General features: G+C 46.9%; 1 protein-coding gene across 1 annotated transcript; it reads left to right on the forward strand.

The window, feature by feature from the left end:
• Window positions 1–273: 273 nt before the first annotated feature.
• Window positions 274–25,742, forward strand: mxi1 (max interactor 1, dimerization protein). Its single transcript, XM_079278859.1, has 6 exons — window positions 274–547; window positions 2,960–3,062; window positions 6,923–6,952; window positions 22,554–22,668; window positions 23,541–23,739; window positions 24,100–25,742. Exons 1-6 carry the CDS (start codon window positions 319–321, stop codon window positions 24,261–24,263), a joined length of 840 nt encoding a protein of 279 aa, XP_079134985.1. The 5' UTR covers window positions 274–318; the 3' UTR covers window positions 24,264–25,742.
• Window positions 25,743–26,874: the final 1,132 nt, after the last annotated feature.

Raw genomic sequence — 26,874 nt, forward strand, 5'->3', positions numbered from 1 at the left:
CGTAATGTCACATTGACATGTGAATTTGCCTGTTTACTTGTTTTGTTTTATTCTGTAGAGATAGAACAGAAAGTGATTCAGCAGACGGGCACAAGGACCATGCGGACTCCTCAGACAGAGGGGGCCGGGCTCTCGTGCTCCCATGCACCACCATCTACTGACATTGGCCACTGGTCCACATTAAACACCCCGCATTCAGAAAAAGAAAAGAGGAACCATCTGACAAGAGCAGCATCCACTGGTAGCTGCCTAACGGTCTAACGCGCTCAGCACGCCGCCAGCTCCGAAGCCACACAAACTGAACAGGGTGGGGAAAAAATGGCCCAAAGTGAGATGCAAAGAGGAAGTTTGAAGAGTGAGGAGTTCTTCTTTGATTCCGAGGCGTCTCTCTTGGATCAGCAAGATTTCGACATGTCTAGTTGCCCTTTCAATGACGTCTTCAACTCCAAAGACTCCCACATGGAGCAGATCAACACTTTTCTGAAAAACGTACAAGTTTTGCTGGAAGCTGCTCGGTTTCTCGAGAGCGCCGAGAGGAAGGACGGAAGTGAGTTTTTATGTGCTGCGTTTGATCCTTGTCGTTTGCCTCTGAATTTCAGGAAAACAAGACTTCATTGTCAATAGTCTCAGACAACAAAGGGCTGAGTTCATTCAACTAAGCACCACTGCCTGCTGTAAGCACAGCCTGCACCAGACTAATATGACTGATGTATCAATATATCAATTATAGAGTATAATAGGCTCTATGCTTTCACTGGTATCCGGACTATTTGTGTCTGCATTACCTGCATGATGAGTGCTGTGCATCGCTTTGCGCCTGCACAGCACTCATCCCAATAATCTGTAATATTTTTCACAACAGCATTGATAAAGTTACATGACATTATGATGGTGTGTGTGGGTGTGCATGTTGGCAACCACTCCGATATGCTAAATCTGACCACATTGCAGCGCCCTCCAACTCAGTTTAGGATGATGTCATTGTGCCCCCGCACTCGATCGAAAAAAACATGTAACTTTATAGATATAACGCAAATGAAACAACTGAATGGTGAATCGGACATATGTAAAACATGCAAACGTATCGCCTGACTGTTTAATTTTCTTTATTTTTTTTACAACTTATAAACCCTTCATATAGGGTTAATTACAAGTGGCCTATCAAATTGCAAATACATCATGGCCCACGTATCCTTTAATGGCAGCTCATTTGTAACAAATGCAATATTAAAAACGACTTTTAAAAAATAAATTATTAATGATGTCCTAGTTTCCTTTTAACAAGTCATGATTCAAAGACAGTGGTAAATAAGATGTTTTTCCATCGCTTTGCGTTCAGGGCTGCTGTGCAGAAATGGTGAGCATATGGGCTCGTGCGCTTTGCAAAAGACCTTTGAGTAATATAACCTATTATAATGTTACGTGGCGATTTTTGCAGCAGCAGATCGCAGCAGCTCAGCTCTTCTCTCGATTGTTTGCTTCCAGCTATTTGTGGGCGTGTCCCACTGGTTTCCACATGGCGCAAAGCTCCTCTGCGGTTGGTCAAGTGCGAGCTCAACCCTCAATGCCTGTCAAAGCCATCCGCCAATCAGACGCCCGCTCGGTAGCGACGTCATGTGTTGCTGGGCCTGGCTTCAGCCGGCAAGTACACCCCTATGGTCGTGGTGGATCATGGGATTTGTAGGGCTTTTTTTTGCAGCGAGGGGAATGGAAAGAGTGAATATGAGAGGAAAGAATGGCACAAAATGACTATTTTTATTGAGTCAGCAACACATCAAACAACCACCTCAATCGATCCATTAATGACTGTTGACCTAGATTCGTAAAATAACTTTTTTTTTTATTTTGCAAAATTTTGATATCCTACCTATTTCAGGCCTGCGATCTAGAATAATGGTGCATATTTGATCATAATTGCATTATAATTAATTTCATCATTATTTTTCTTAATTGCCACAGCAGCAATAACCTCGAATAAACCTTGCAGGAATAATAATCACATTAACTTGATATATATATATTATATGTTGACTTGTGCCACAGACTTATTTAATCAATCAACTGACCTGCCATCCTAAAAGGTAAATCATTAAATAATTACGGACGATGTCTGACTTGATAAATCGCAGTAACGGAGTGCTAAAAAATGATGTATGTTTGGCATGTTTGACAGTATTTTTTAAACGCACCGAAAGACTCCGTTTCCCCGAATGCACCGCGAGAGACCGGCCTCTCCGCGAGGTCCCCGCCTCTCAGCTGTGCAGCTAACTAGGTAAACAAACAGGAGAGGAGAGGAAACGAGCAGCAGCAGTCACTTTGCTGGCTCTGGGCTCCCTCGGGGGAATTTTATATTGTTTATATCCGTTTTTGTAAACATTTAATATCGTGTTTCCTCGTAACTTTTAATGTTTTGATACACTGATTTTGACCTTTTCTTATAACGAAACCTGGCAAGGATTGGCTGTAGCTTGGCAGCTTGGAGACACTGGATTTCTCCCCTCCTCTTCTTTCGACAAAGGCTGCAGATGAGCCAGCGAAGACGCTGACCAAAATAATATTTTTTATTTTTTTTAAGTATCACACAGTGCAGTAATAACCGATGCACCCTCTTCGCTGTTATTAAAAGAAAACGACCTGTCCTTGCCGCTTTCTGCGAAGCTAACGTTAACCTGAAGAGATCCTAGCTAACGACAGCCTCACGAAAGAATGACGGCTGTTCAGCTCATAAATGTCCAACGATTATTGGAAGCGGCGGAATATCTAGAAAGGAGAGATAGAGGTAATTATATATTACACCAAAATAGGAAGTGTTGTCAGCAAAATTCCCTCACAAAACGCACTCCAACTAGCTTAACGTTACATGCATGTTCACGTCGAGCTGAAGGATCGTTGGATATGGTCGAGAGAAAAAAAGTGCCCAAACTAGCTTAACTGTTAACCACACATTTTCTTTCGACAGAGTGTGAACACGGATATGCTTCTACGTTTCCATCAAGTCCGAACACAAACTACCAGAGGCAAAGAAAATTCCGAAATAAGAAGTTTAGCAGTAACCACAATAGGTAAGACACGTTTCTCTCTCTCTTCCATCCCTGGTACATTGTGGGCACTGTTGACGACGCATTCACTTGCTTTTACTGATGATAGGTGTTCGGAATTCAAACTGTCTTTTGCGTGAGCTGTACTGGGAGGTCGCGCAGCCAGCATGTGGTTTGGTAAAAGCAACGTTTTGGTAAACAAGCGAGCTGTCACCACAGGGGGGGGATACAGTTGCTGGCAGCTTTTTCACGGTCCAGAAAAATACACTCTTTCGTTTAAAAAAAAAAAAAAAAATATATATATATATATATATATACAACAAAAAAGTTTGCATGAATGTTTGTCCAACTAGAGACGTGTTTAGGACATAGGTGCACTGCACATATGGCCGTGCACTCTGCTGTCTGCTGGCTTGGGGGAGGGGGCAGCACCGAGAGCTCTGCTAGCTTTTCATCAGCTGATTGTCAAACGGACTGCAGTGGCTGAGGTTAGGGACCGCGGTGAAAGTGACGGTTTTTAAAGCGAAGAAAGTCATCTATAATGCTCACCCCTCGGTCGAATTAGCCCACAGGCCTTTGCTTTATTTTAAATTGAGTAATTATTTCAGTTTTCGGTGGAAGTCACGCTCATTTTCTCCTGTGTCAAATGTATTCTACACTGTGGGAGAGAGGGATAGCTTTGCCTTTGGCCCTAAAGGGGAAAAACTGCTATTTATGGCCGGTGTTGTTTGCAGCTTTCCAATGGTGAATATGTGGAGTCTGTACCAGGATTAATGCTGTTTGAGGGTAATCAGTAATTAGTTGTTACACTTGTTTCATATAATTGAAAGAAAAGCATGTTTGAGCCTCTTGTTGTATGCATCATCAAGCATGCACCACATCAAGCTGTTGATGTGTGTGTGTGCTCTGGAGCTTATGGTTTATTCCATTGTGCAGCTGGATGTAACACTGTCTGATAATCACATCATCAGCTGCTTGAGCCCTTGTCAAGCACAATGCTCTCACTGATGAAAGCAACTCACCTTTAATAAGAATCTCCAAAGTTAACACTCATTAGTATTGTGTGTTTTTTTCCTTGGTGCTAGGCTGCTTACATTAATCTGTCCATTGACAGTCATGCATCAAACGCAGGCCCCACTCTCTCCCTCTCTCTCTGAGCCTTTTAATATTAATGTAAAAGCGGGACACAAACAGGAAGTGCGCATTACTCATCACGACCGCAGAATGCTGCCCTACTAGTTCTGCATGGCAACAGTCGTGATCAGATAGAGGTCTGAGGCTGTTGTCATGAAGCCCCCAAAGAGTTGCTCCAAATAGGTAAATTCTTCATGAGTACGTCAAGAAGCGTCTTGGCCTCTAAGGTGAACGACTCTTTAGGAGGACGAGGACGGGTGCACTCGTAGAAAGAAGTTGGCACAGTTATACATATGAGACTGTGCAGGAATGATGTTTGATCTTGCTCTCCACAGAGACGCGTTCACATCTCACTCGGTGAGATGACACCATTTAACATTTCGCACCATTTCTCCGCATCGTGTTGTGATGCGGTTTATTTCATTCCCCACTGGATTTGCACACCTCGCAAACCAACAAAACAGCGTTCTTTGTTCATCACCACTGCTGCACAAGGCACCGACGGGGGCACATGTCCGCGTCTTTAGCGGCCGGCATTTACCCAACGCTCATATTCATGGCTTCCAGACATAGAACGAGGAGAAAACGTGATAATTAGTTGACCTTGTGAACCATTTTCTCCCCACCTTGCAATGTCCTAATACAATGTCCACAGAAGCCAGAGAGAAAACCACTACAACTGAAATCTACATCATAGAGTACCTGCACCTCAGTCATATAGAGAGATGCTCCTGTTCAGTACTGGCCTTCTCCAGCCATGCCAGCAGCTGTACCTTCTCAGTAGCGTGTTGAGGCTTAAAGCGATGGGCTTATCTGACTGTCCTCGCTTGCCTACCGTTTATAGCAAGGTTGCTTTATCTCAGTGACCCACTCCGTGTGTGCATATACATGCGCACACATACGCAGTGTTCTGCAGTTGTGTTTGTGTGTGGCCTTGAGCCAGTTTATAATCTCTATCACATTGTTGTGGAGCTCGAGACACAGAGATATCTGATTCAGGCGACAGGGAAAAGCGGTTTGTGATGATAAAAGCCAATGGGAAAGCAAGCTGACTGAGATGGATCTCTCTGTATGAGAGGCCATACTAAGATGTAGTGTGTGTGTGTCGCTTGGACCGGGGCGAACCTAAGGCCATTTTCCCATTACCCATTTTCAGATTAACAGATGGTGTATGTGACATCAGCATTGCCCTAAAATAGACTTCCAGTTCCAAAGTTCTTTATCTTTTGGGGGAAAAATAAGATTTAGGTCTTCATCACTGACTGTATCATCGCCACCTTTCAAAACACGTTTGTAAGCTGCTTGACATGGCCACAATTGTAACAGGCCCCCCAAAATACATTTTTCAATCACTCTTGAGTCGTGATAATCAGCCGGGAAACACAATGACATGATCACACGGGATCAGATTGTGGTGTAAACGCTTAAAGAGTTTGGAAGAGATTACACGTCGTGATGAGGGTTTCCAAGCAACACGGACACAGTGCAAGCACAGCGGCAGCCGACGACGCAAGTTATGCACTCCAAAGTATCCGTTTTGCAGAAATCGGTGGACTCGCTGCCATTACATAGTAATCATAAAGTAATTCTACATTCACGTAAAGACCGTGACTATTCATTTTCCCGACAAAGAAATCATTCTGGAGTCCATTTTTAGAGGGTAGAAGCAGCCGGACCGAAGAGATCAATCCGATTGTAAGTTTATCAGTTTTTATTTTTATTCCTCATGTGTGACTGGTTGTCTGATGCGGAACACAGTCATGTATGACCACTACGGAGTGGTAGAATATGTTAGTTGAAACCCGTGAGAAGAGCACTCAGGCTCTCACAGAAAGTGGCTTTCATGTGAGCCCTGTGTTCTCCACCTGGCCACACACCTTTTCATGTTCAATCCAACACACCGCCACAGTTGACTGAACATCCAGTCTTGCGTACCCAACTACAGGAAATTTAATTTATTCAAATAGAGACATATGGTGTTTTTATTGGTGTAAATAATTCAACTCTAAAAAATCCTTTCCTCTAAGAGCGGGGACATATATATATATTTTACTGACAGAACCACAGCCATGCACTGGTCCCTCTGTCTTATCCCTCTCTACCTCCTTCCTCCCCCATTCTTATCCCCCCCCCCCCTCCCCCATATTTCCTGCTTTCATGTTAAGAAGGCGGCAGTTTTTTGGCAGCTTAGTATTAAAAGAAAAAGTACGACGACAGAGGAAAGCGTATTGCAGTATTGATAACCCACAATATAGAGAGTGCTGTGTACATGCCTCAGGAGAGGTTGAGTCCCCCCCCCCCCCCCCCCCCCGGGCTGGAGTGCAGTTTGTGTGGATGGGAACGTGGCCATTTAAGCATCAGGAGGAGGGCTCGTCTCCCTTCAGTATGTTGCCCCACAAAGAGACTTCAGAACCAGCTGATTCACTTTACATTATTAACAGAGCTCTCAACCCTGACTGCTGCTGTGAATGCCTGGCTGTCACGTTGATGTTTCTTGGTGTACAGGCTCCAGTGCCCTGGGCCTCCAGTTTGGTCTCGTTTGGGATGAATTAATGAATCCATAATTCGACAAGGCGCCTATCTCGGCCCCCTGCTTGTCTAGCTCGTACAGTTATTATCTTTATGCTATGACTTACTTCCCCAATTGGAGTGAGTGCATTGCTTGTTCAGGAGGAACAGACACTGTTGGACTTGCTTGTTCAGCGTGCGAAACTATGCATTTGCTTAACGTCTGTTTTCTGTCTTTGCAGGTCCACACACAACGAGCTGGAGAAGAATAGGTGAGTTGGCATGACATTTTCCAAAACATTTAACCTTTTAAATCACGGCCTGCAGGCACATGCACACCCTGCACTGACATGTAAACAATCCATCACGGCCTCCTTTCCTTTTTTTGCTCTTCCTCTTCAACAGCTCCTCAGAGCTTAAAGTAAAGGGTCACCCAGTAGCGTTAAGTGAAAGACGTTCCCTCCTTTTGCTCACACACACACACCTTTTTGAATTCATGCAACAGTGCGGTTGCCGGGCTAAGGCTGTCGAGTTACAGAGGGCAGGCAAGGGTGCATGCAGGCGGAGCCGGAGTCAAAAGTTCAGTGCTTGTTTTGATGCAAAAATGTTTTTTTCATTTGTGTGTGGAGTTGGCAACAATGTCAGCCTTATGCCCGAACAAAATGTCCTTTCAGCGGCTTTGCGTGATCATGATTCCATCCTGAGTTATATCTCTGCGTCCGTGATAGTGATCTACAGTGGAAGAGATGTGTGGTGTTCAGGGAGACCGTGGCTCGTGATGGTTTACCACAACATCTTCTGAGGGCGCCGGCGCTGGTCTCTTCGAAAGCCCTTATCAGATTGAGTTCACCACCCACACAGGGTGCTTGCTGGTGTTTATGCCCGGTGACTTTGCAGGCTTCAAGAGTCAAGTCGTTATGGGTTTTCTTTCGACACCATGAATAAGAGCGGCTAAGATTGATGGTAAATGGAGAAAAGAGGCTCGCCTGCCATTTCATTATCTGTGAGGGCGTGGGTACAATGAAGGGATGTGGGAGGCTGGATCCATTCAGTGTAATTACATATCACCTCGTCCCTGTTTTTCTCACCATTCTCCCTGGCAGCCTTTTTCTAAAAAGCATGGGAACATTGGAAAGAGAGGCGTCCAGCGAGTTAAATATAGACACGAGTTGATGTGTCATCTTGGTGCTCATACACGATGCCACTCGAAGCCAGCCGGTCGGCCGACTGGCCTCGGCAGATTGCAGCACCCTTGTGGTTTTTGCGTTTTCCTTGTATTCCACCCACACAAAATACATTTTAAAAAAAAGAAAGAAAGGGTGCCGGCTGAAATGTTGCTTCCTGCAAACACAGTGTGAAGGCTGTTTTCGTCAATCGGCCAGGCGCTTCGTAGTACGGCCTGTTCCCATGGCCATTTATGGGCTTTAGTCATCTCTGCCAATCGGAGCACACTAAAGCCTGTAGATGGCAGGACAGAAGGGATCACTGCTGGCTTTGTTCGGCACTGAATTATGGGTACTGCAGAGTTATGAACCGTTAGATGGATAACTCAATGAAGTAAAAATTAAACTGTGCTTGTAAAATGTGATGTAAAAAAAAGCGTGCTATTAGCCACTCACTTGTGCGTTTGACTGCATGCGTTTAGCCTCAGTGCGTTTTCAGTACAACATTCATTCACCACCTTGCTGGTCCGTGCAGACAGAGAGAGAACAGAGTGTGCTGGGAACAGGCCGTCCTGTAAAATCCAAATACTAGCACCCTGCTTTATTTCCCCCCCCCCCCCCCCCCTCTTGTCTCCGTCTTCAGTGTGGTGGTGGTGTTGCTTAGTCGTTGAACAGTACAAGATTAATTCAAATTTCCATTAGCAAAGAAAGAGGGTCAAAATTGAAATAGTAATCCATCTTTTTAGAAGCACACTTAAAGTCAGAATCGTTTATAATCCCCCCCCCCCCTTCCCTTTTTTTTGCCAGCAGTTAATCCAATTCACTTTTAAGCACATGCCTCAATGTAAGCTCTATGTATCAGGCATAGTTGTTCACCCAAGTGTGTCAGGCTTATACCATGATTCTACAACAGCAGCAGCAGCAGCTTTCGTTCCATCTCAGCAGACGTCCCGAGTCCTGTAAATTGGAGGCAGCTCCTTTATGGTCCAGCCTGTCTGGGGCCTTTTTCTCCAACACTTATCAATCTTGTGTATCTGCCGCCAGCCAGACGATATGCCTTGCATGGCTACCACAGGCCCCGATAGCCTCCGTGACGAGTAGAGTCGTCGGGACAGCGGAGACCCGAGGGGGGGGGGGGGGGGCAACCAGCATTCCAGATGCTCACACTGTGCGGCGGGACCAGATAACATGGTGGCTCTGCGGCTTTGATCATGTACCTCACTAGCAGCCCTATTGCACTTCCTCATGTGGCTACTAAATAACGCTGCATCAGCTTATATATCTGCCCGTGCACTGCAGTTCCAGCGCTTTGATCTCACAGCCTTTCCACCTATTTGTCCTTTTTCTTTTAAACATGTTGATGACAAATTCCCCAGCTCAGGTTAGTTGTTGGCTGATCCTCGTTTTACAGTGAAATACTATATTCCAGGGTTCGGTCTATTATCATTCAACCAGTTGCTTTCTCTTCCCTTTTTCAGATGATGACTCTGTTCATGGATAATAATCAATACAGCCGGCTTTTGCTTGCTACAATAAATCCTGTCGCTTATCATTTACCCTCCTCCTCCACGGTGACCTATTCGTTTTAATATTGTTTATTATGAAGGCCAGGCTAGGGCTGGGCGATATGGCCTAAAAAAAAAATCTCCGATTTTTTTACAAAAAATCCGATTCACGATTTAAATCGATTTTTTTCCCCCAAAATTTTTTGCAGATGACAGAAGCTGTTGAAAACAATTTTCTTTTATTTTGTGATGATTTTCCCAAGTAGGTTGATAAAAATAAAGTGCAAACAAAACCTGAACATTGTAGAAAGGTGCCTGTAGTATACAAAAAGTATTTGGTCACTCTTTTGTTTGCCTGAATCATTTAAATATAAAATTAAATTAAACATAACATTAAATGGCATTAAATAGTAGCCTTCCATTGTAAACAACTGTGCAAATGTAACTTTTTACAGTAAGCTTTTCTAACTGAATACACTGATACAAACACAGCATGAAATAAAATGTATGTGACCCTTTAACATTCACATTTTCAAAAGTGCAACATCTGATCTAACAACAACATAACATATTTTGCACAGTAAATAAGTGCATGTAAACAAAATCAAGTGCATTCACAACATAACCAACAGTATTAAACAGTAGTGCATGTTTTTTCTAAATTTTTTTGCCAGGAAGACAAGCCTGTCTACTACCTCTGGCTTCAGGCATGCACAGTGGCATGTAACAATGCCCCCCCCACACACTGAAAAGCCTCTCAGAGGGGGCACTTGTAGCTGGCACAGAGAGGTATTTCTTTGCTAAAGTACTTAGCCTTGGAAAGTTAAGTTGGTGACGCTTCCACCAGTCAAGTGGATCGGTGTCTGGGTCAACCTGCTGGACCACAGGTCAGTTGTTGCGGAGTAGAATGACATCCCCTCCAGCTCCGCAGAGATCCTTTGGCGTGTACTATTGTACAGCCGAGGCAAGGCAACGTCAGAAAAATGTTTACGGCTTGGTAGCACGTACCTGGGGTCCAAAGCTTTGAGACGGTGAATAAACCCCGGCTTTTCCACGGTGTATATGGGCACCATATCTTTTGCGATATACATCGCGACTGCATCCGTGATGGCTTTCCACCGGGCACTCTTCTTCGCATGCGGAGTACAGTTGGTGAATGTCTCCAAAATGCTGGGTTGTTGTTGTGAGGTGGCGGCGGCGGCCAGCAGTGAAGCTGCTGGCCGCCATTGTTTTAGTTTGTAAACAATGCGCGCGCACTCTACTACGGGAACCGAACGGGGGGGAGGGGTGGGGGCGATTTTCTCGATTTTCAATAAAACACATCGCCTTAAAGCACACATTCGAATTAATCGATTAAATCGATTTATCGCCCAGCCCTAGGCCAGGCTTATAATAAACCCCTCAAACTACGTTTCCCCAGTGGCCAGGCAGTGGAAGCAATATTAGCTTTTCCGCTGGATTGAATTTTTTTTTTACGAGGGGAGTTAGGCAAACCGTGTGGGTTAAACACTTATCAGTGTGTGCCTGTGGAATATTAAAAAGACTCGGTCTTGCCCATTAGAGCCGGGAGGCAGACCGGTTGTCCTTGGGTGGCATGTAAGGAGCATCCATGAGGTCTTTGTTTGTTTTGGCTCAGTGGTATGTGAAATGGCAAATGAAGATAATTACGCCTCTTTTACGATTTGTATTGGTGCGGTTGACCTCGACTGTCAGTGTTTTTATTTTCTGCGTGTGTGTGAGAGATAGGCTTCTTTCTTTGCCTGCAAAGCATACCAGATTGTCGAGAGATACGGTGAAATGTTAGAGCTTGCTCCTCTTATTTAGCTTTAAAATATCCCTGAATGTTACCGTTACAACCACAGGCCTTTTAGTAACATGTACTCCAGGCAGTAACACTCACCACTGAATATCAATGAATAGGTGTCACATTTTCAAATGGTACATAACTCTGTTGGGATTGAAGCACCTTCATGTATTTCCTTCTTTATTTTTACAACCAGTGGGCTGTAAACCCAGCGCAGTTGTTCCAGCCTTGAGGTTGGATGAGCAGTCAAACATGAATAAGCCCGGGCTACATCTTCTGTGGCTGTGCTGATGCTCCGTGAAGAAAAACTGCTTCAGCAGTCTTTCTATTGTCTGCCCAGTGAGTGCATCCTATTCTCAGGCTCCGCTGCGGGGCCTAACACTGGCACCGTTTCTCCCGACCAACGTGACGACTTGTGAGCTTTTCCTGGCTCCGAAAAGCAGCTTAAGGGACTTGATCTTTGGTCTGGTGAGCCCAGCTAGAGCCCACACACCCCCACCCCTTCCTCTCGCAGTCCTTAAGAGTCGAGCTTTAGCTTTGCCTTAGCGAACGACGGTGTCAGGGGACCAGGAAGTAATTGACAGGCTGATGGAATGAGCGGAGGGATGAGCCAAACACACCTGACTAAGGGGAAGCCTCGAACAGCACGCAAGCCCGATCCGCACTGTCAGCGTGAGCATTCCCCAACCGGTAATTAACAATGTGGTGACGCATGAGCCGGTATCAGGCCTCTAAAACCAGTGTGGCAGGTGAGCAGCTTTAACGATGAGATCATATCGTGTTTTAAAACTTGCGATTGGGGGAAACTACCTCGTTCAAACTGTGTACTTTGCACACCAGTAAAAGCAGCTATACTCCCTTCCAGCCCGAGACGAGATACTTGCGTTTTCACTTGTGTGGGCGTGTAGCTCTGAGTTGAGCTTGAGGAGGAGTGCATTAGCCTGCATTGATTCGCCTCTCTGCCGCACCCACCTGCTTGGGGTTGCCAGGTTTCTGACAGCAGAGAGTTTTTACAGGATTGGCACCCTCAGTCTTTATCATCAATAAACTGCCCAGAGTGACACAGCGCTGCTCAAAGATGGCAGGAAGTAAGAATGAGCTGACTGTTTTCAGTGTTAGCCGTTCATATGAGCTATAAATGTAGCCGCTTCATGCAGAGAACACGTCATAGTAAAGACAACAATACATATTATATGGACGGGTGTGAAGAAGGCCCCCTCGCAGGGGGATTGGATAGTCGTCACTTGAAGGCTCCCCCGGCACTCCATTCTTGCCTCGTTTTTCTGACCCTTGACTCGTGTCACCTTGGAGCCTTCTTGTTGTGCCCTCATCCTGATAAAGTGAATCTGCATAGCCCCACATAGTGTGCCGTTCAACCTGTTCCATTATTGTGCAGGGCTTGTTGATAAGCCCACTTTAGGCCAAATGGATGAGTCTGCGGTCACATGTTCCTAAAAAAAAAAAAAAAAAAAAAATGCTCCTCTTTTTCCTTCCTTGTCACGTTAGCAGCCGAGCTAACTTAATGTGTACCTTGAGGAGAAAGAGAGACGCAGAGATAGAAAGGGGTCGATAAAGACACAAGACAGACTCAATTCAGCTAAATCTGCCTGTAAGCCAACATCTGGCTGGATCCCCGTGGCTTTAGGCCAGGCCCGTGTTAGGAGCCAGGCCATATTGAAGTTTTAATCCCTGCCCTAACCCCTCAAGTCCCACCGGGCTAAAGGGCAGCGCGAGGGGACGCGGGTGGGTCAGTGTCGTTGGCCGTCGTTGTGTCAGTGCGGGTTTTGAGGAAGCAAGCGGTTAAGAGTCCAGTCACGTGATCTGCAAGTGTGTGTGCTTTGTAAAGGGATTTGGGGAATCCAAGCAAAGTGTGTATTGATTAAATTGGTCGTTTGTTGTACAGTGCACCGAAAGGCACGGCCCCCTCCTCTTCCTCTCATCCCCCCTCTATGGCCGTCTCTTTCGTTAACTCCATCCCTTCTGTCTCCAGCCTTCTTTCTTTCGCTCCCTCTCTTCCAACCTTTGTCAGTGGAGCAGATTAAAAGGCAGTGTGCACGTGCGAACTAATCCGTGCGTTGGTGATGAGCTTCGGCCCCAGAGTCTCTCGGCCCCCGTTACGTTACGTTCCGCACGTAACAGCCCCGCTGCACAGCGAGCCCACCCCCACCCCCTCTCTACTCCAATGAACTCTCAAGCTCAACCGTCTTTTTGCTTCGTCTCTGTCCCCTCTAGTCCTCTCTTTATCCCAGTCTGTCCTCCGTCCCTCCTCTGCACTTTGGCTATGCATGGCGGATGTCCGTGTGTGCATCGGCGGGTTTAGCGTGACGACAAGCATCGGTCTGCCTAGTAATAAACCGCGTTTCGCTTTTATTTACCGCTCGTGGCCTTGCGATTGGTTGAGCGGGGGCGGGGTGGGTTCATGCGAGTCCAAATAGATTTTTGCCCGACCATTTGCATTTTATTGCCCCCGGTTTCCAGTGTGGTTTCAACCCCGAATCCATATGCGTTTTTACAGCGAGCTTTACTGCCAATCGGAAAGTCTCTCTCTCTCGCTCTCGCTCTCTCTCTCTCTCTCTCTCTCCTCCACACACGCTGAATCTCTTTTTTTGGGGGGATTGAGGTCACAACTGTCTGAATGCTCCCCCCCCCCCCACCCAACATGCAGCAATGCATTTTCACACCCTCTGCATTTCTTTCTCTTCCCTGCCGTCGAAGCAGAATATGGGTCATCCTCCAGCATAGTTCCCATGGAGTCCAAAGACTTGTTAATAATTGTTTTAGTTCCTCAGATGAAAGAAAAGCGGTTGCTGTGTGTGTGGGAGAGGGATGAGCATTCCCCTCATTCCTCAGCCCCGTTTGTCAAACTTAACAAATGGCTGTCAGTTTGGACAGTCTAGGAAAACCCCCTCAGTGGATGATTGAACCGCTACGACTTGGGCTGCAAGGAAGGCGACACCCGAGGGAGAGCATCTCTCATCCGGAAGAGTTGAGCTGCTGGTCCCTTTCATGTTCACTGTCCGGTGAAAGATGAAAGAAGTGGAACTTTTCTAACACTTGTAGTTAAAGTAGTCTCACAAGCGCTTACATGCTGCCAGAACGTAGAACAAACTATGACTGGTTCAGTTCACTCAGTCAGAGCTCTGAACCTTTCAGGGTTAGGGGTGACATTTCCACTGATGTCCTCCATGCATGAAATATACACACTCGTGGCAAAGCATGCGTGTCTGTCGTGTGTTTTGTAGTCGTCCATCTTCAAATTTGAGTCAGAACTTGAGAGGAGCGAGTGGATTTTAGCCGCTTGCCAGTCGGTAAAGCCGGTGGAAGTCGGGACAGACTGGCTCTGGTTTGTGGCCGTGGCTAGTTTCTGGGCAGATTACACAGACAGAACGCTCCACCACTCTGTATCTCACCCTCTCTGTCTCGCGCCGACTCTCCGCAACTATCCCGTCTGTCCGTGTTTCATAAAGGAGATGAGGGATGCATCGGTCTGTCAGAAAAAAAAAATGCATGTGGAAACTCCACGGACTAACTGGCACATCAGCAGCGGACGAAATCCAACTTCCGCCACACCAGCTCAGATGTAGCTTTTCGTATTTGCCCATCTTTGCCTCAGTAACAAGGACGGCATTTAGAATCGTAAAGGTTAGTCTTAAGATCTTGTGCCATTCATGGGCTAACGCTGCAACCATCTGTCGATTCATAAATCATCAAAACAAGTTTTCAACATGAAGGGAAACCCACAGAATAATGATTTCACCATCCCAATCCAGAGCCATTCAACATAAAAGATTCTTCTTCATGTGCGTTTGCCATTTCCTGAACATGCCATTTATAGCTGAGATAATAAGGCTGGTAGCTGGCTGGAGCACATGCGGCAGGCGCCAGTTTATTCAGCCAGGCTGTTGGCTCTTTGATGACTGTTCCGGCAGTCGACCTGGTGAGTGGTAGTTTCCTCTATTAAAAAAGAAAAAAACGATTCAGTCAGGTGCCACTGTCTGTACTGGGTAAACATGTGACCCCGGCTGCAACCTGTCATGTGAGAGAGGCACACACACACACACTGAAAGAGACATAGAACCACATAGGAGGCATACAAACCAGAGAATCCTAGAAGAGGCATCTTTAGCAGAGGAAAAAAAACACAACCCTGCCCTTTGTGTTAACTCAGCGATCCAGTAAACAAAGGTGGTGAGCAAACACGGAGAACTCTTGTGTTTCCTGTAGTTGGGTGTGTGTGTGCTCTGCGTTGCATTATAAGCGCTCATGTTTATGGGCTACAGGGCCGAGGGCACGGGTTGTCAATGCACGTTTCAGGTTTTGTCCTCCTGATCAAATAGTTGCTCTCAATTTCACTGTGAATTGAGCCACACGCAGGTATACTTCATGCCATTGTATTCCACTGCCGAGAAAACTAAATGGAAAACGGTCCAGGTGTTGATGCCAAATGTGCCATATCATGGGGAACATGTGCGCGGGGCTACCCTGTGTGTTGAGCCCCCGCTCCCCTCCATGTATACTGTATGTCAGCATCTGCAGAGTGTGGATGGCTGGGCCACATGTTCACATGTTGTTTCACTACACATGACGCGGGAGAGGGAGCCTTAACATGCGATCCGCCTCGGCAACCGGTCCGCACCAATTCGAAGCCACCCGGCCTTCATCTCACGCTGGCTATTTTTAACCATGTGATAATGGATTTGGGATGTTTTGGAAAATGCCGCTCAAAGCGTAGGAGGAAAACACATTGTGTGCCCACATTTTCTGTTTTGATTTAATTGCCCTCCGCCACACAGTGAGATCATTTGCCGTTGATTTGATGCAGTGCTCGGTTGGACATGGCGTAGTCTACTCTTAAATGAGGCTTTGCATGACAAAATACTCCGATGATCTTTGATGTCGCTGTGAATCATGAGTCGCGGCTGCTTGAAATGAGCCTCGACACTCGAGAAGGAGGAACAGTAGAAAGTCAAGTTTTACATTTCTTTCCTCTCTAAGAGGGCGTAATGATGTCTTGATTTCCTTTTGCATGTCAATTTAGGAGATTTACCGCTGAGACGGTCATTGGTGATGTGTAATTAGTGGAATAACTGGGCGAAGGGTCGAATATCCTCCCCCTCTGCTCGTATCGAAGTAGGTTGAATCGTGTGTGTGTGTGTGTGTGTGTGTGTGTGTGTTAAATGGGTTTGTGAGAGAGTGTAGGATTTGCCAAAGAGATGTGTATTGACTGGTATCTGGGCTGGAAATCTAACTCTCTCCTTTTAAAAGCACATCCAGTAATTATGTCATACATCTTGGATGGCCTGAGAAGTTTACCATTATTTATGTATTCACAAGTTTGGAATCTAGGGCAGCCGTGTTTTCTTCTTTTTTTCTTTCCTCCATCGCTCGCGCTTCGACTACTGGCATTGGTTCCAGAGGACAGCGAATGGAAATTGATAAAAACAAAATACAATTCTGTCCGTGCCGGTCTTCAGGCCCAGGTGTTTCTTTTTATTTCCATTTATTTTAATCACACACAAAGAACACTGGCATGAATATGCATTTTCACACGGAGCGTAATTGTCTGGATTGCTCCCTAGTTGTCTGCAGAGCCAACGAGTAATGCAATTAAAGTAACAGGATGCTCCTGAGCAAGTCAAACGAAGTAATTAAGTCTAAAGTTTTACCTTTTTAAATGACATGGCTGTTAAATAAAGAGAACATTTAGATGACGTGTGCCGTATGAAAAATGAAGACACTGGAAGATGAGATGCTGTTAGCATCAGAACTAACTTCAGGACTATACGGCCTTTGAGGCCGATGAATATATATTTAGCAAATTGCAAACAAATGGACTGAAACTATGCGGCTTGGTTTGAGAGATAAGTTTGCACGTTTCCGTTGAGTTTTTCACACTCGCCACAACACTGAGAATGTGCTCAAAAGCCGTCTGTCTCTGAACTGTTCACGCTCCTCTCTTGCGTCATCCCTCCGGAGAGTCACTGGAACATTTTCAGCACCACGCTGCGCCGATTGCATCTTATCATCTTGACGGAATTACGGCTTGTCGCTGCCATTACACGTGTTTCACGTCACGCTGACAAAAATCTAAAGGGCTATTTGTCTGAAGCTGGTTTTTGATGACAGCGATATCGGACATCAGAATGTGTGTGTCTGTGTGTGTGCCCTTCAGTGCCCATCCAAAGGCACATGCACTCTGTGTATTTGTGTGCGATATGGTTAAAGGACGAGGGAGGTTGAGTGCAGCGCTGTTGTCCGCTGCACTGACGGGAGATGTGCATATGATGTGCGTGGGTTCTGTAAGAGCTGTGGCGGGCAGCTCTCCCATACCAACAGGGAGGGCTTCAAAGGGCTCCTTTTTAAAGAGGCCTCTGCTTCTCAAACGGCTACAGGGAGACGAAAAAGACGTACAGAAATGACGACATATATGCCGATAATATAACTGTTTTTCAGCGTTACTCATGAGGCAGTGCTGTGCGTTTGATTGTGACTGAATTGAAGCGAGGGGAAGAAGGCTGGATTTGGGAGGAAAGGGCAAGTCCCACACGTGATTCACGGGGAGGGGGGAGGAGAGAGGAGAGAGGTGGAAAGGTGTGGTGCAGTGACCCGGGGCCGGCTGGCTGCTCGCTCGCATGTCAAAGCCAAAAAGGCAGCGCTGCCTGCCTGCGTACCCATCTGGGGCCCACACACACACACTCACACTCACACTCACATTTAAGCATGAAAGAAACACTGTTGGGAATCTAATGGAGCGTGTTTGGGTTATCAGCATTTAAGAAACTGAATTCTTGACATCAATAGAATTATTAATGTATGTAACAATTATTAATGATTATTAATAACAACGGGGCACCACCCTGCGAACAGGGACCAATAACCAAACGATAAAACTAAGCTCATAATTAGTGGTCACTCATAATGTCAATAGTCGGGTGCGACTACACATTCAGTGACAGTGAAGGTTTAAGTTCGTACACAAGGCTACTACATACAGTTTCATTACGCACATATGCACAAGTAATCACAGACGACTGCTCCTTAAAGTATAACAGAGTTTATTAAATCATAATAGTAAATGATCAAATCAATTAATATTGCAACCAACAAACGTTATCACACAATCTTATATGCCTAATACCTAAAGTCAAATGAATAAAATGGGTGAGGATGTATGTATACAAGTGTGTGTGTGTGTGGGTCTGTGTGTGAAAAGAAAGGGGGGTCTTAAAACTACAGTCGAAAACTACAAAGATGGCGGAGGGGAGTCTCTGTGTAGTCACGTGGGGAAAAGAGGAGGGGCCTTAAAGAACTACAGCTAAACCACCACCAGGTGGCGTAGTCGAGTGACTTAGACAAAATGGCGGGGGGGCTATGTGTGTGTAGGTTAAGTGAGAGAGGGGGAGCAGAGAAAAAGGGGGGTCATGGATCAAACTCTGCGTGCGGTCCGCGTTGTCGTGAGAATGGGGATCGCTGACCGTATCGTACACAAAGTGCCGCTGTCGGTAGAACTGCCGGCAGTTATGTACGATAGCCGAGATTCCACACTTCGCTCACAGAGCTGATTTAATGAGGAGAGAATACCACACGAAGTGAAATAAAACAAATGAAAGTAATCCCAAATAAAACAGACCTTTATCACTGCGGTGAGATGAGCGTCGTGCTCCGTTATCACATCTCTCAAGTGATAATCCACAACTCTAAATCTACCAGCAGTGACTGATCTAATGCAGACAGTTACAGCAGTTGGATACACAAATACAGCGGCGATTCGGCGTCCGCGCTGATTGCGCAATACCTTGATATCGCGCGACAGTAACTTCTCACAACAAAATACGGGAATATCAACACATAAATGAATAACCTGAATTAACGTAGGTTATATGAATAACCTAGTTCACTGCCTCACTCCCAGAGGGAGAGCGTGGGCTTTCAAAAGCGGCCGTTTGCTGCTGAGGTATATCCTCAAGGCAGCGGGAAAAAACCCAAAGGAAACATGCTGTTATATTCGCTTGCAATCCCAGGAATCTCCCACAGCTGAACACCAGGAAAGAAAAAAAGCCAGGCTCTTCTGCCCGTGTTGTCTTGTTGTCAGCGAGGGATTTGATGTCCCTGCTGTGCGTGACAGTTTGGAGCACCGGCCCCGGTAGCAACTGGCCACGTGTTATATAATCCGCCACAGATGAAGAGCTCTCCATTCAGGCGGCCCTACAGCTCGCTGTGCCATTCACTTGACACTGGGAATACAAAGGGCCTTCGCCACGAACAGCCTGCATTAGGGAGAGTTTAATATGCGCTCTGTTGACGTACTCCTTCGTCACTTTGTTGATCTTTCCACCCGGCCGGTTGCAGGGTTCCTGTCATTCATTGCGGTTATGGCGTTTCATATAGATGATTGTTGTTTTTAAGTATTTGTTGAGCACTAGAAGGTGTGATTATTACAAAATAAAAAAATACCTTAACGAGTTCCAACTTCACATTTTCGAATCATTGCGTCGCTGATTTAAAAAAATCTTTTATAACGGAGCTAAACATAGCTACCTAGTAGCACAGCATCAGGCCTGCTTTTAGCTCTTCAAGATGCTACAGCTAGTGAGCGCTCGTCTCCGGAGAGAAGTTTAACCCGCGACGAAAGCGATGCCACATTAACAGCAACCCGTCGTCAGCTTTATCGGCTGAGGACATGACGTTATGGGGCTGCACAGCTGATCCACTTGCTGTTTATGTAACTGGCACCAGTGTTCCCTAAGCCCTGGGGCGCGTTGCGGTGTTCCTTGGCTCCAGGAGGAGGCAGAGGCACGCAGGTATTAATGGTCACAAGCCGCCACTCGTATCGTAAGCCGCGAGTGGCTTAAGCTCGTTGGCTGTGGGTCCGCACGGTAAACAGGCCTTTTAAAAGGGATTGGGAACCTGTCTTGGGGGCGTCGACGGTAGCTCGTAGCTTGTGACCTTTAACCCTTTACTGAGACAGTTAGAGATTGTGCTGGTGGCGCAGATAAACCAGTCTCAGCCATTATCTTTCGTTGCCTGTGTAGTTGCTCTGAGGACATAATATTCTTCTTTTTTTTTTTTACCAGAATTTGTTCAGAAATACTGGTAAATACTTTTACAAATTGGCAGGCAGCCTAATGTGTAGTACTCCCTCTCTCGTCTCTCACAGTCACGCGCTGTTCCGCCGTCACCACTTTTGTTTTTCCTTCTTGTTTTTCCAGTGCTTCTGTTAGTTATCAGGGTTGAGCCACAGCAGAGCACATCGTGCACCCAGAGATTAGGACAAAATGTCACGTCGACGTCTCTCCCGTCTGTCTGGCAGTGAGAGGGTTAGGGGAGGGCGTCTGAGGGCAGCGTGTGTGTTTGCTGTAAGAGGAGATCACACCGTGCAGAAAGTAGCTGAACTTTCATGAAGGTGCCGGCGTGGCAGACTCCTCCTCCTCCTCCTCCTCCTCCTCCTCCTCCTCCTCCTCCTCCTCCTCCTCCTCCTCCTCCTCCTCCTCCTCATCATGCGGGTGGGGAAAGGGTGTTGATGTTTTCGACATTGACTCGGCACAAAGTGGCGATTCAGCAGCTCCTCACACCACAGTCTCTAATAGAGGGCTGGGAACCGTAATGGGGAGTTTTTGGGCTAGATATGTGGTGCCTGTGCGGTCAGCGTATCCCCCCCCCCCCTGCTTCCTCCGTACATTCCATTCATCCTGTCAGTTTGGTTCAGGGAGAGGGGAGGGTGGAAGGAGGACAGGAGTAGTTGTAAGTCTGGGTTATCTGAGGTGAGATGATTGTTTTAGATGGTGGCCTCCTCGCGTCTGTTAGCACGGCGCCTGTAGACATACACGTCCGTACAAGACCAGTGTGTCCTCCTGCTCTGCCTTCCTTCTTCATCAGACCCCCCCGTGTGTGGAAACATTTTTGAACGAACAGTATGTCCTTACGGTGTCCACACGCATGAGTGGTACGCTCGTTTAAGGAGTTAAAAATACCGGTATGTTCATGAGCAAAGTGTGCGTTTGTTCTTGCACGTAAACGTGAAATTACATTTGTGTCAGCTCTTCGGCTACAGCTGCACAATAAATCATTTATTGGCCCATCAGCAATGCGGAAACGTTCCGCCGTACATGGCCTACTTAAGTTGTAAATGGTTCGAGCAGCAAGCGGGGCAAATTGCAGACGGACTGCCTCGTTTTTCGATGATCAAGTAATCATGACATCACTGAACAAAATGGTCACAGTTGGGATCGCTGAGGCAGATATTCTGCCATGTCCTCTCCCTGTAGCGTCTCCTAGACATCTCCCGGGTGGAGCTGCGCGTAGAGGAAGAGTAGATGGTGATTAATCGCCAGCTGGTGTGTGTGCGTGCGTGTGTGTGTGTGTGTGTGTGTGTGTGTGTGTGTGTGTGTGTGTGTTGGGGTTCGTATGAGACAGATAAAGAGCAAAGGTGGACTCTGCTCTCTCCCGTGAACAGAACTGATTACACAGACAGATGACCTGAGCCGGACCCATCATCATTACAAACCTCCCCGTGTGTGTGTGTGTGTGTGTGTCCAGTGCTCACAAGAGCATGTCTAGCCCGGCGTAAACGGTGCTCTGGTCCCCTGGGCTTGTCTCCTTCGCCCCCCCCCCCAGATTGTTCCTGAGGTCCTGGATGTCTCCACTGAGTCCACTGACTCTTAATGTCTCTCCACTTTTCCCCTTCTGGCTAGCTAAAAGGGCAGCCCCCTGCTAATGGAGCGCTGATTGTGTTATAACCACAATTATCACCCTTTACCTCTCAACTGGGGAGCCATTAGCAGGATAGATACCCCGGGCCTGTCTGCAGTCACGGACTGAGGGACTGTCAGGATGATGGAGTGTAGAAGCCGAGCGGGGTGCCATTACACCTTTCTCTCACACACACACACACACACACACAGCTAAAACTTGTTTGTAATGTAGACGAGAAGGGTAACTAAAGCTGGGCGCAAGAAATACCAGCAGAGGAGAATGTATCGTGAGGCTTCCACGAGACGTGAATCAAGCAACCTGCAGTGTGTGTGTGAACTATAAGCTGGAGATTTACAAAACATGAGCCGGGTCTGCAGCCGGTGGATTGTCACAAAGTAAGAATACAATGTGTCTTAATGAGTCTGCATCCCAGGATGACAGAATGTATTTAGGTGCTAAAGTGCAGATCTTTTAAAAGGGAAACATCCCCTCAGACACTTTAAGGGCTTTAAACAGTGTTTAGGGTGACCTGTCCCTTTAAGAACCTCCGGACATTTGATTTGTGACAATTCCTCGGTGCTATTGCAGCAAGACATTTGACTGCCAGCATGCTCGACATTTCTCTTTTTCCTGTCCGGGCCTAAGCCCCCCCCCCCTTTCCGTACCTCGTCATGTGTCTAATCATTCCCTTTCTCTCTTTCCCGCGCAGACGAGCTCACCTGCGACTATGTCTGGAGCGGTTGAAGGCCCTCATACCCCTGGGACCCGACTGCAACCGGCACACCACCCTGGGCCTGCTCAACAAAGCCAAATCACACATAAAGGTAAAGGAGCTGACGACTCATGAATATGAACCGTCGTGAGCCCCCCCCCCCCCCCCCCCCCCCCTCACTACTGCCGTCACCACTGAGCACTTCTGCTGCTGTCAGCTTGAGTCTCTCCATCTCTTCTTTTGACGGTCTATTGTTTCGGTGCGTCGCCGGGAGTCTCGTTGGTCACGGTCGGGCGAGCGGTGACGTTAGGCTACAAGGTTAGAAGCCCGACGCGCGGCACCGTATCCGTCCCCGCCGCGGCACCGTATCCGTCCCCGCCGCGGCACCGTATCCGTCCCCTCCGCGGCACCGTATCCGTCCCCTCCGCGGCACCGTATCCGTCCCCGCCGCGGCACCGTATCCGTCCCCGCCGCGGCACCGTATCCGTCCCCGCCGCGGCACCGTATCCGTCCCCTCCGCGGCACCGTATCCGTCCCCTCCGCGGCACCGTATCCGTCCCCTCCGCGGCACCGTATCCGTCCCCTCCGCGGCACCGTATCCGTCCCCTCCACGGCCCTCGCTCGCATCTCAAGGCGTACGCAAGAGGCGGCGTGGTGTAAGTGAGGCAGGTGAGGGGAAATCGTACAGACACCGTTTGTTTATTTTCGTGCCGCCTTTGTATTGTGACAGCCTTTTGATATGAAAGGGATTTTCTCAGAGACAGACATCCATCTCTCATAGTTGTTCTTCCAGCTTTCCTTCTCTCACTCCGATCAACTCTGTATTCCTCCACCGTCTCGCTCTCTCACTCAATCTGCACCCACTCTCTCGCCTTTTTGATGATCCGGCTATCCCCTCCTCTTGCACACTTAATCTGTACGTTCTCGACTCACCCAGGTGGTTTCATATAGTTCACCATTTTGTTTTGTCTTTCTCCTGAGCAGAAACTTGAAGAGGCGGACAGGAAGAGCCAGTACCAGCTGGAGTCTCTGGAGCGGGAGCAGAGGCACCTCCACCGCCAGCTGGAGCTGCTGAGGGGAGGCAGCGGTGCTGCAGCCCAGAGCAGCCCCGGGGAGGGGGAGAGGACACGCATGGACAGCGTGGGCTCCACCCTCTGCTCCGACCGCTCTGACTCGGACCAAGGTGAGTTGGGCCGCAGTCTCTGCAACTGGTTTTTAATTTAGCCATCAAAACAATTAAAGCAATTCAATTTAAATTGAAGCCCTGTGTTTTGTCACTCCGACCTGGTGCAGGCAAGTGAAACTGAATGTTTATTGGATACATATTTGTCTACATGGACTACGGCAGGTAGGGATGTAAATAGTGTTTGAAATAGTGTTCTCTCTCTCTCTCTCTCTCTCTCTCTCTCTCTCTCTCTCTCTCTCTCTCTCTCTCTCTCTCTCTCTCTCTCTCTCTCTCTCTCTCTCTCTCTCTCTCTCTCTCTCTCTCTCTCTCTCTCTCTCTCTCTCTCTCTCTCTCTCTCTCTCTCTCTCTCGGCTGCAGAGGAGATCGAGGTGGACGTGGAAAGCACGGAGTTCTCCCATGGAGAGCTGGACAGTGTGAGCACAGCCAGCACCAGCGACCTGGACGACCACAGCAGCCTGCAGAGCATGGGCAGCGACGAGGGCTACTCCTCCTGCAGTGTCAAACTTGCCTTCTCCTCCTAAAGCCCCCAATACCACCACGCACCTCCTCCACCTCCTCCCCGCCAAACCTCGCCCGCCCATCCAGCCAATGCCTACGTACACACACACACCTGGTCACCTGACGATAACGGCCACGCCCCTGCTTCTGAGCAGCGCCCCCCCCCCCCCCCTCCTCCTCCTCCAGCTCCTAGCCTTTAGTTTCCCTCCTCTCCTCCTGCTCTGCTGAACCCACTGATGGAGGAGCTCCACTGAGAGCTTTTCCTCACTTCTGAACGTTGAGCCGCCCGACAGCAGGGACCCAAACAAACACCGTGACGGGAAACTGCCAATTCATTTTAATCTTCTTTTTAAAGGGAGATCAGAGACTTTGTTGACATGAAAAAAAAAAAGAAGAAATACCCATCTTGATTTTAAAACCCACGCAATGAAATGAATAGTTTTGTTTCTTTTATTTCCTCAAACTGTCGTATGTCTGACATTGTTGTGAACACACGCGACCCCTGATTTGATCCAAAATGCACTTAAATTCATATGATAGTGAAATAATTTGTTCTGTGTGTGTGTGTGTGAGGAGCTCGTCCTGTGTAAACCTTTTTAACTCTGGTGTTGGGTCTGGATAAACAGGAGCACATCTAATCTGGACTATAATCAACACTGTGGGTGAACTTTGCGACATCAACACAGCTGGGCCCTGACAGGACGTCCCTCGAGCCCCCGAGTTTAAAGCGCGTCTTATTGTTTTTTCATTACCTCTGCTTCGACAACGCAGAGGCACTCATAATGGTGCTATTGTGGAACAGACCCGACGGGGAGGCCGATCAGATCCACCACCACGAAGCTTTTAAAGCCAAACACCGAGCATGGAGGAAAACAACCTGAGGAAACAAACAAACAACATTCCTGTCGAATGTGGGTGCTCAGTGCATTTTCAAAGAGTAGAAATTGTAACTTGTGTGTTTTGGTTTTCCTCCCCTCGACAAGCAGCTAAGCTATCCTGCACTTGCCTACTTTAGAGCTGTCCGTAGAAACGGCACAAAAACAACAGCAGCAACAATGAAAAAGTCCAAACAACAACAAACGTTTGGAATCGATGTCCATCCTCTTTCCAGCAGTAACGAGCAATAACTCTTCAAGAAACTCCCCTGAAAGACTGTGTGACCGTCCAAAAAGCTAATTTCTTTTTTTGTTTGTTTTGTACATACAAATAGCTTTATGAATTCAACCTTTAAAAAGGATTTTTTTTTTTTTTTTTGATGAGTTCATGGATAGAACTATTGCCTCTGTTGCTGTTTGACCTGTGATTATTGTGCATTTTAAATTCCAATGTTGGAAAGATTTGATCCTCTCCAGAGTGGCGGTGGATGGGGAATAGACACGATTAGTTTGTTCGGTTTGCAGGTGGACGCTTTTACAAGTTGCTCGTCCTGTTGCTGCCCTGAGAAGGAAAAGAAAAGTTACTCTATGAAGCAACTTAAAACACCGACAGAGCAACTTCCCATCCGTGACTTCTGATGGAGAACGCTGAGTTTGTGTGGCACTCTTTTTTTATTTATTTTACTTTTTTTCCTCTCGTTTATAATATTCATAAACTGGGGGGGGGGGGGCTGTGTATGGCATTCCACTGGTGGTGAGGTGATCTGTGGCGGAACGTGTGGGGAGAAGAAAACGGGTTGTATGATGTCAATGTTCGCCATCCCAACTCCACTGGCATTAAGAATTGCACTTCAGCCACAGTTCTCTGTATTTGACTTTATTTTATTCTCTCTCATGGATCTCACATGAATCCTTTTGTCTGTGAAAGAAAACAAAAAAAAAAACACAACACCTCCCTTTTAAATATTTATTTCTCGACCGCTCAAAGGCGCAACGGGGGAAAAAGAAGTTAACTTATTTTGTTCCTGTCTTACTTTACTCCTCTTTCTGATGCTTGTATATTCCTCATTCCTTCTTTTAAAAATTGTATATTTGATGGCTTTATTTTTTGTCAATTGTTTTTGGGAGGGGATAAGAAATGTAGCCATTTTGTTTTCCTGATGTTTTATTCGATGGACACTTGAAATGTGGTCATCTCTGCACAAGACTTATCGACAGCCGAAGACTTTACTGGCTAACTATTGCGCCGGCTACACGATAACAGGGGTCTGAAACTCCACTGTCCTCAGGAGGATCGTAGTCTCCATTCGACTTGTGTTTCAGTTGACAAGATGTGTCTTACATTTACAATTCAATGCCTCCGACTCAGCATTTAAAGAAGTAATAAACAGAACAAGAACAAATCCTTTGGCTCCTCTAAAGGACGTCAACACGGTGTAGAGTTTGACATGTGGGCTCTTTGCGGAGCTCTGTTGAGGTTGTTGGACTTGGCACTGAATCAGAAAGTATCCGCTGCTGGTGCTTGATTATATGAAAAAAAAAAGCCAAAACCACCTCAGAACACCTCAGTGTCCTCTCTCTTTATCTCCCTCTCCCTCTGAGGGACAGTTTACATGTATTCTACCCATGTTTAAGTTATTAACCTTCAACTCTTTTCTCTTTGGTTTTTTGGTTTAATGAACCTGCACTGCTGGGGGGGGGGAATCGCATCCCAGTGGTGTTTTAACCTGCTCAGAGTACAATATATTTCTACTGCATT

Source organism: Melanostigma gelatinosum, assembly GCF_949748355.1.
Source record: "Melanostigma gelatinosum genome assembly, chromosome: 11".
Classification (NCBI taxonomy): Eukaryota; Metazoa; Chordata; class Actinopteri; order Perciformes; family Zoarcidae; genus Melanostigma; species Melanostigma gelatinosum.

Bases quoted from the DNA above. Each gene is read 5' to 3' on its own strand.
- mxi1 (XM_079278859.1), top strand. From the start codon at position 319: ATGGCCCAAAGTGAGATGCAAAGAGGAAGTTTGAAGAGTGAGGAGTTC. The intron at 3,063-6,922 runs GTAAGACACGTT...CTGTCTTTGCAG, and splicing joins TTTAGCAGTAACCACAATAG to GTCCACACACAACGAGCTGG. The intron at 22,669-23,540 runs GTAAAGGAGCTG...TCTCCTGAGCAG, and splicing joins AAGCCAAATCACACATAAAG to AAACTTGAAGAGGCGGACAG.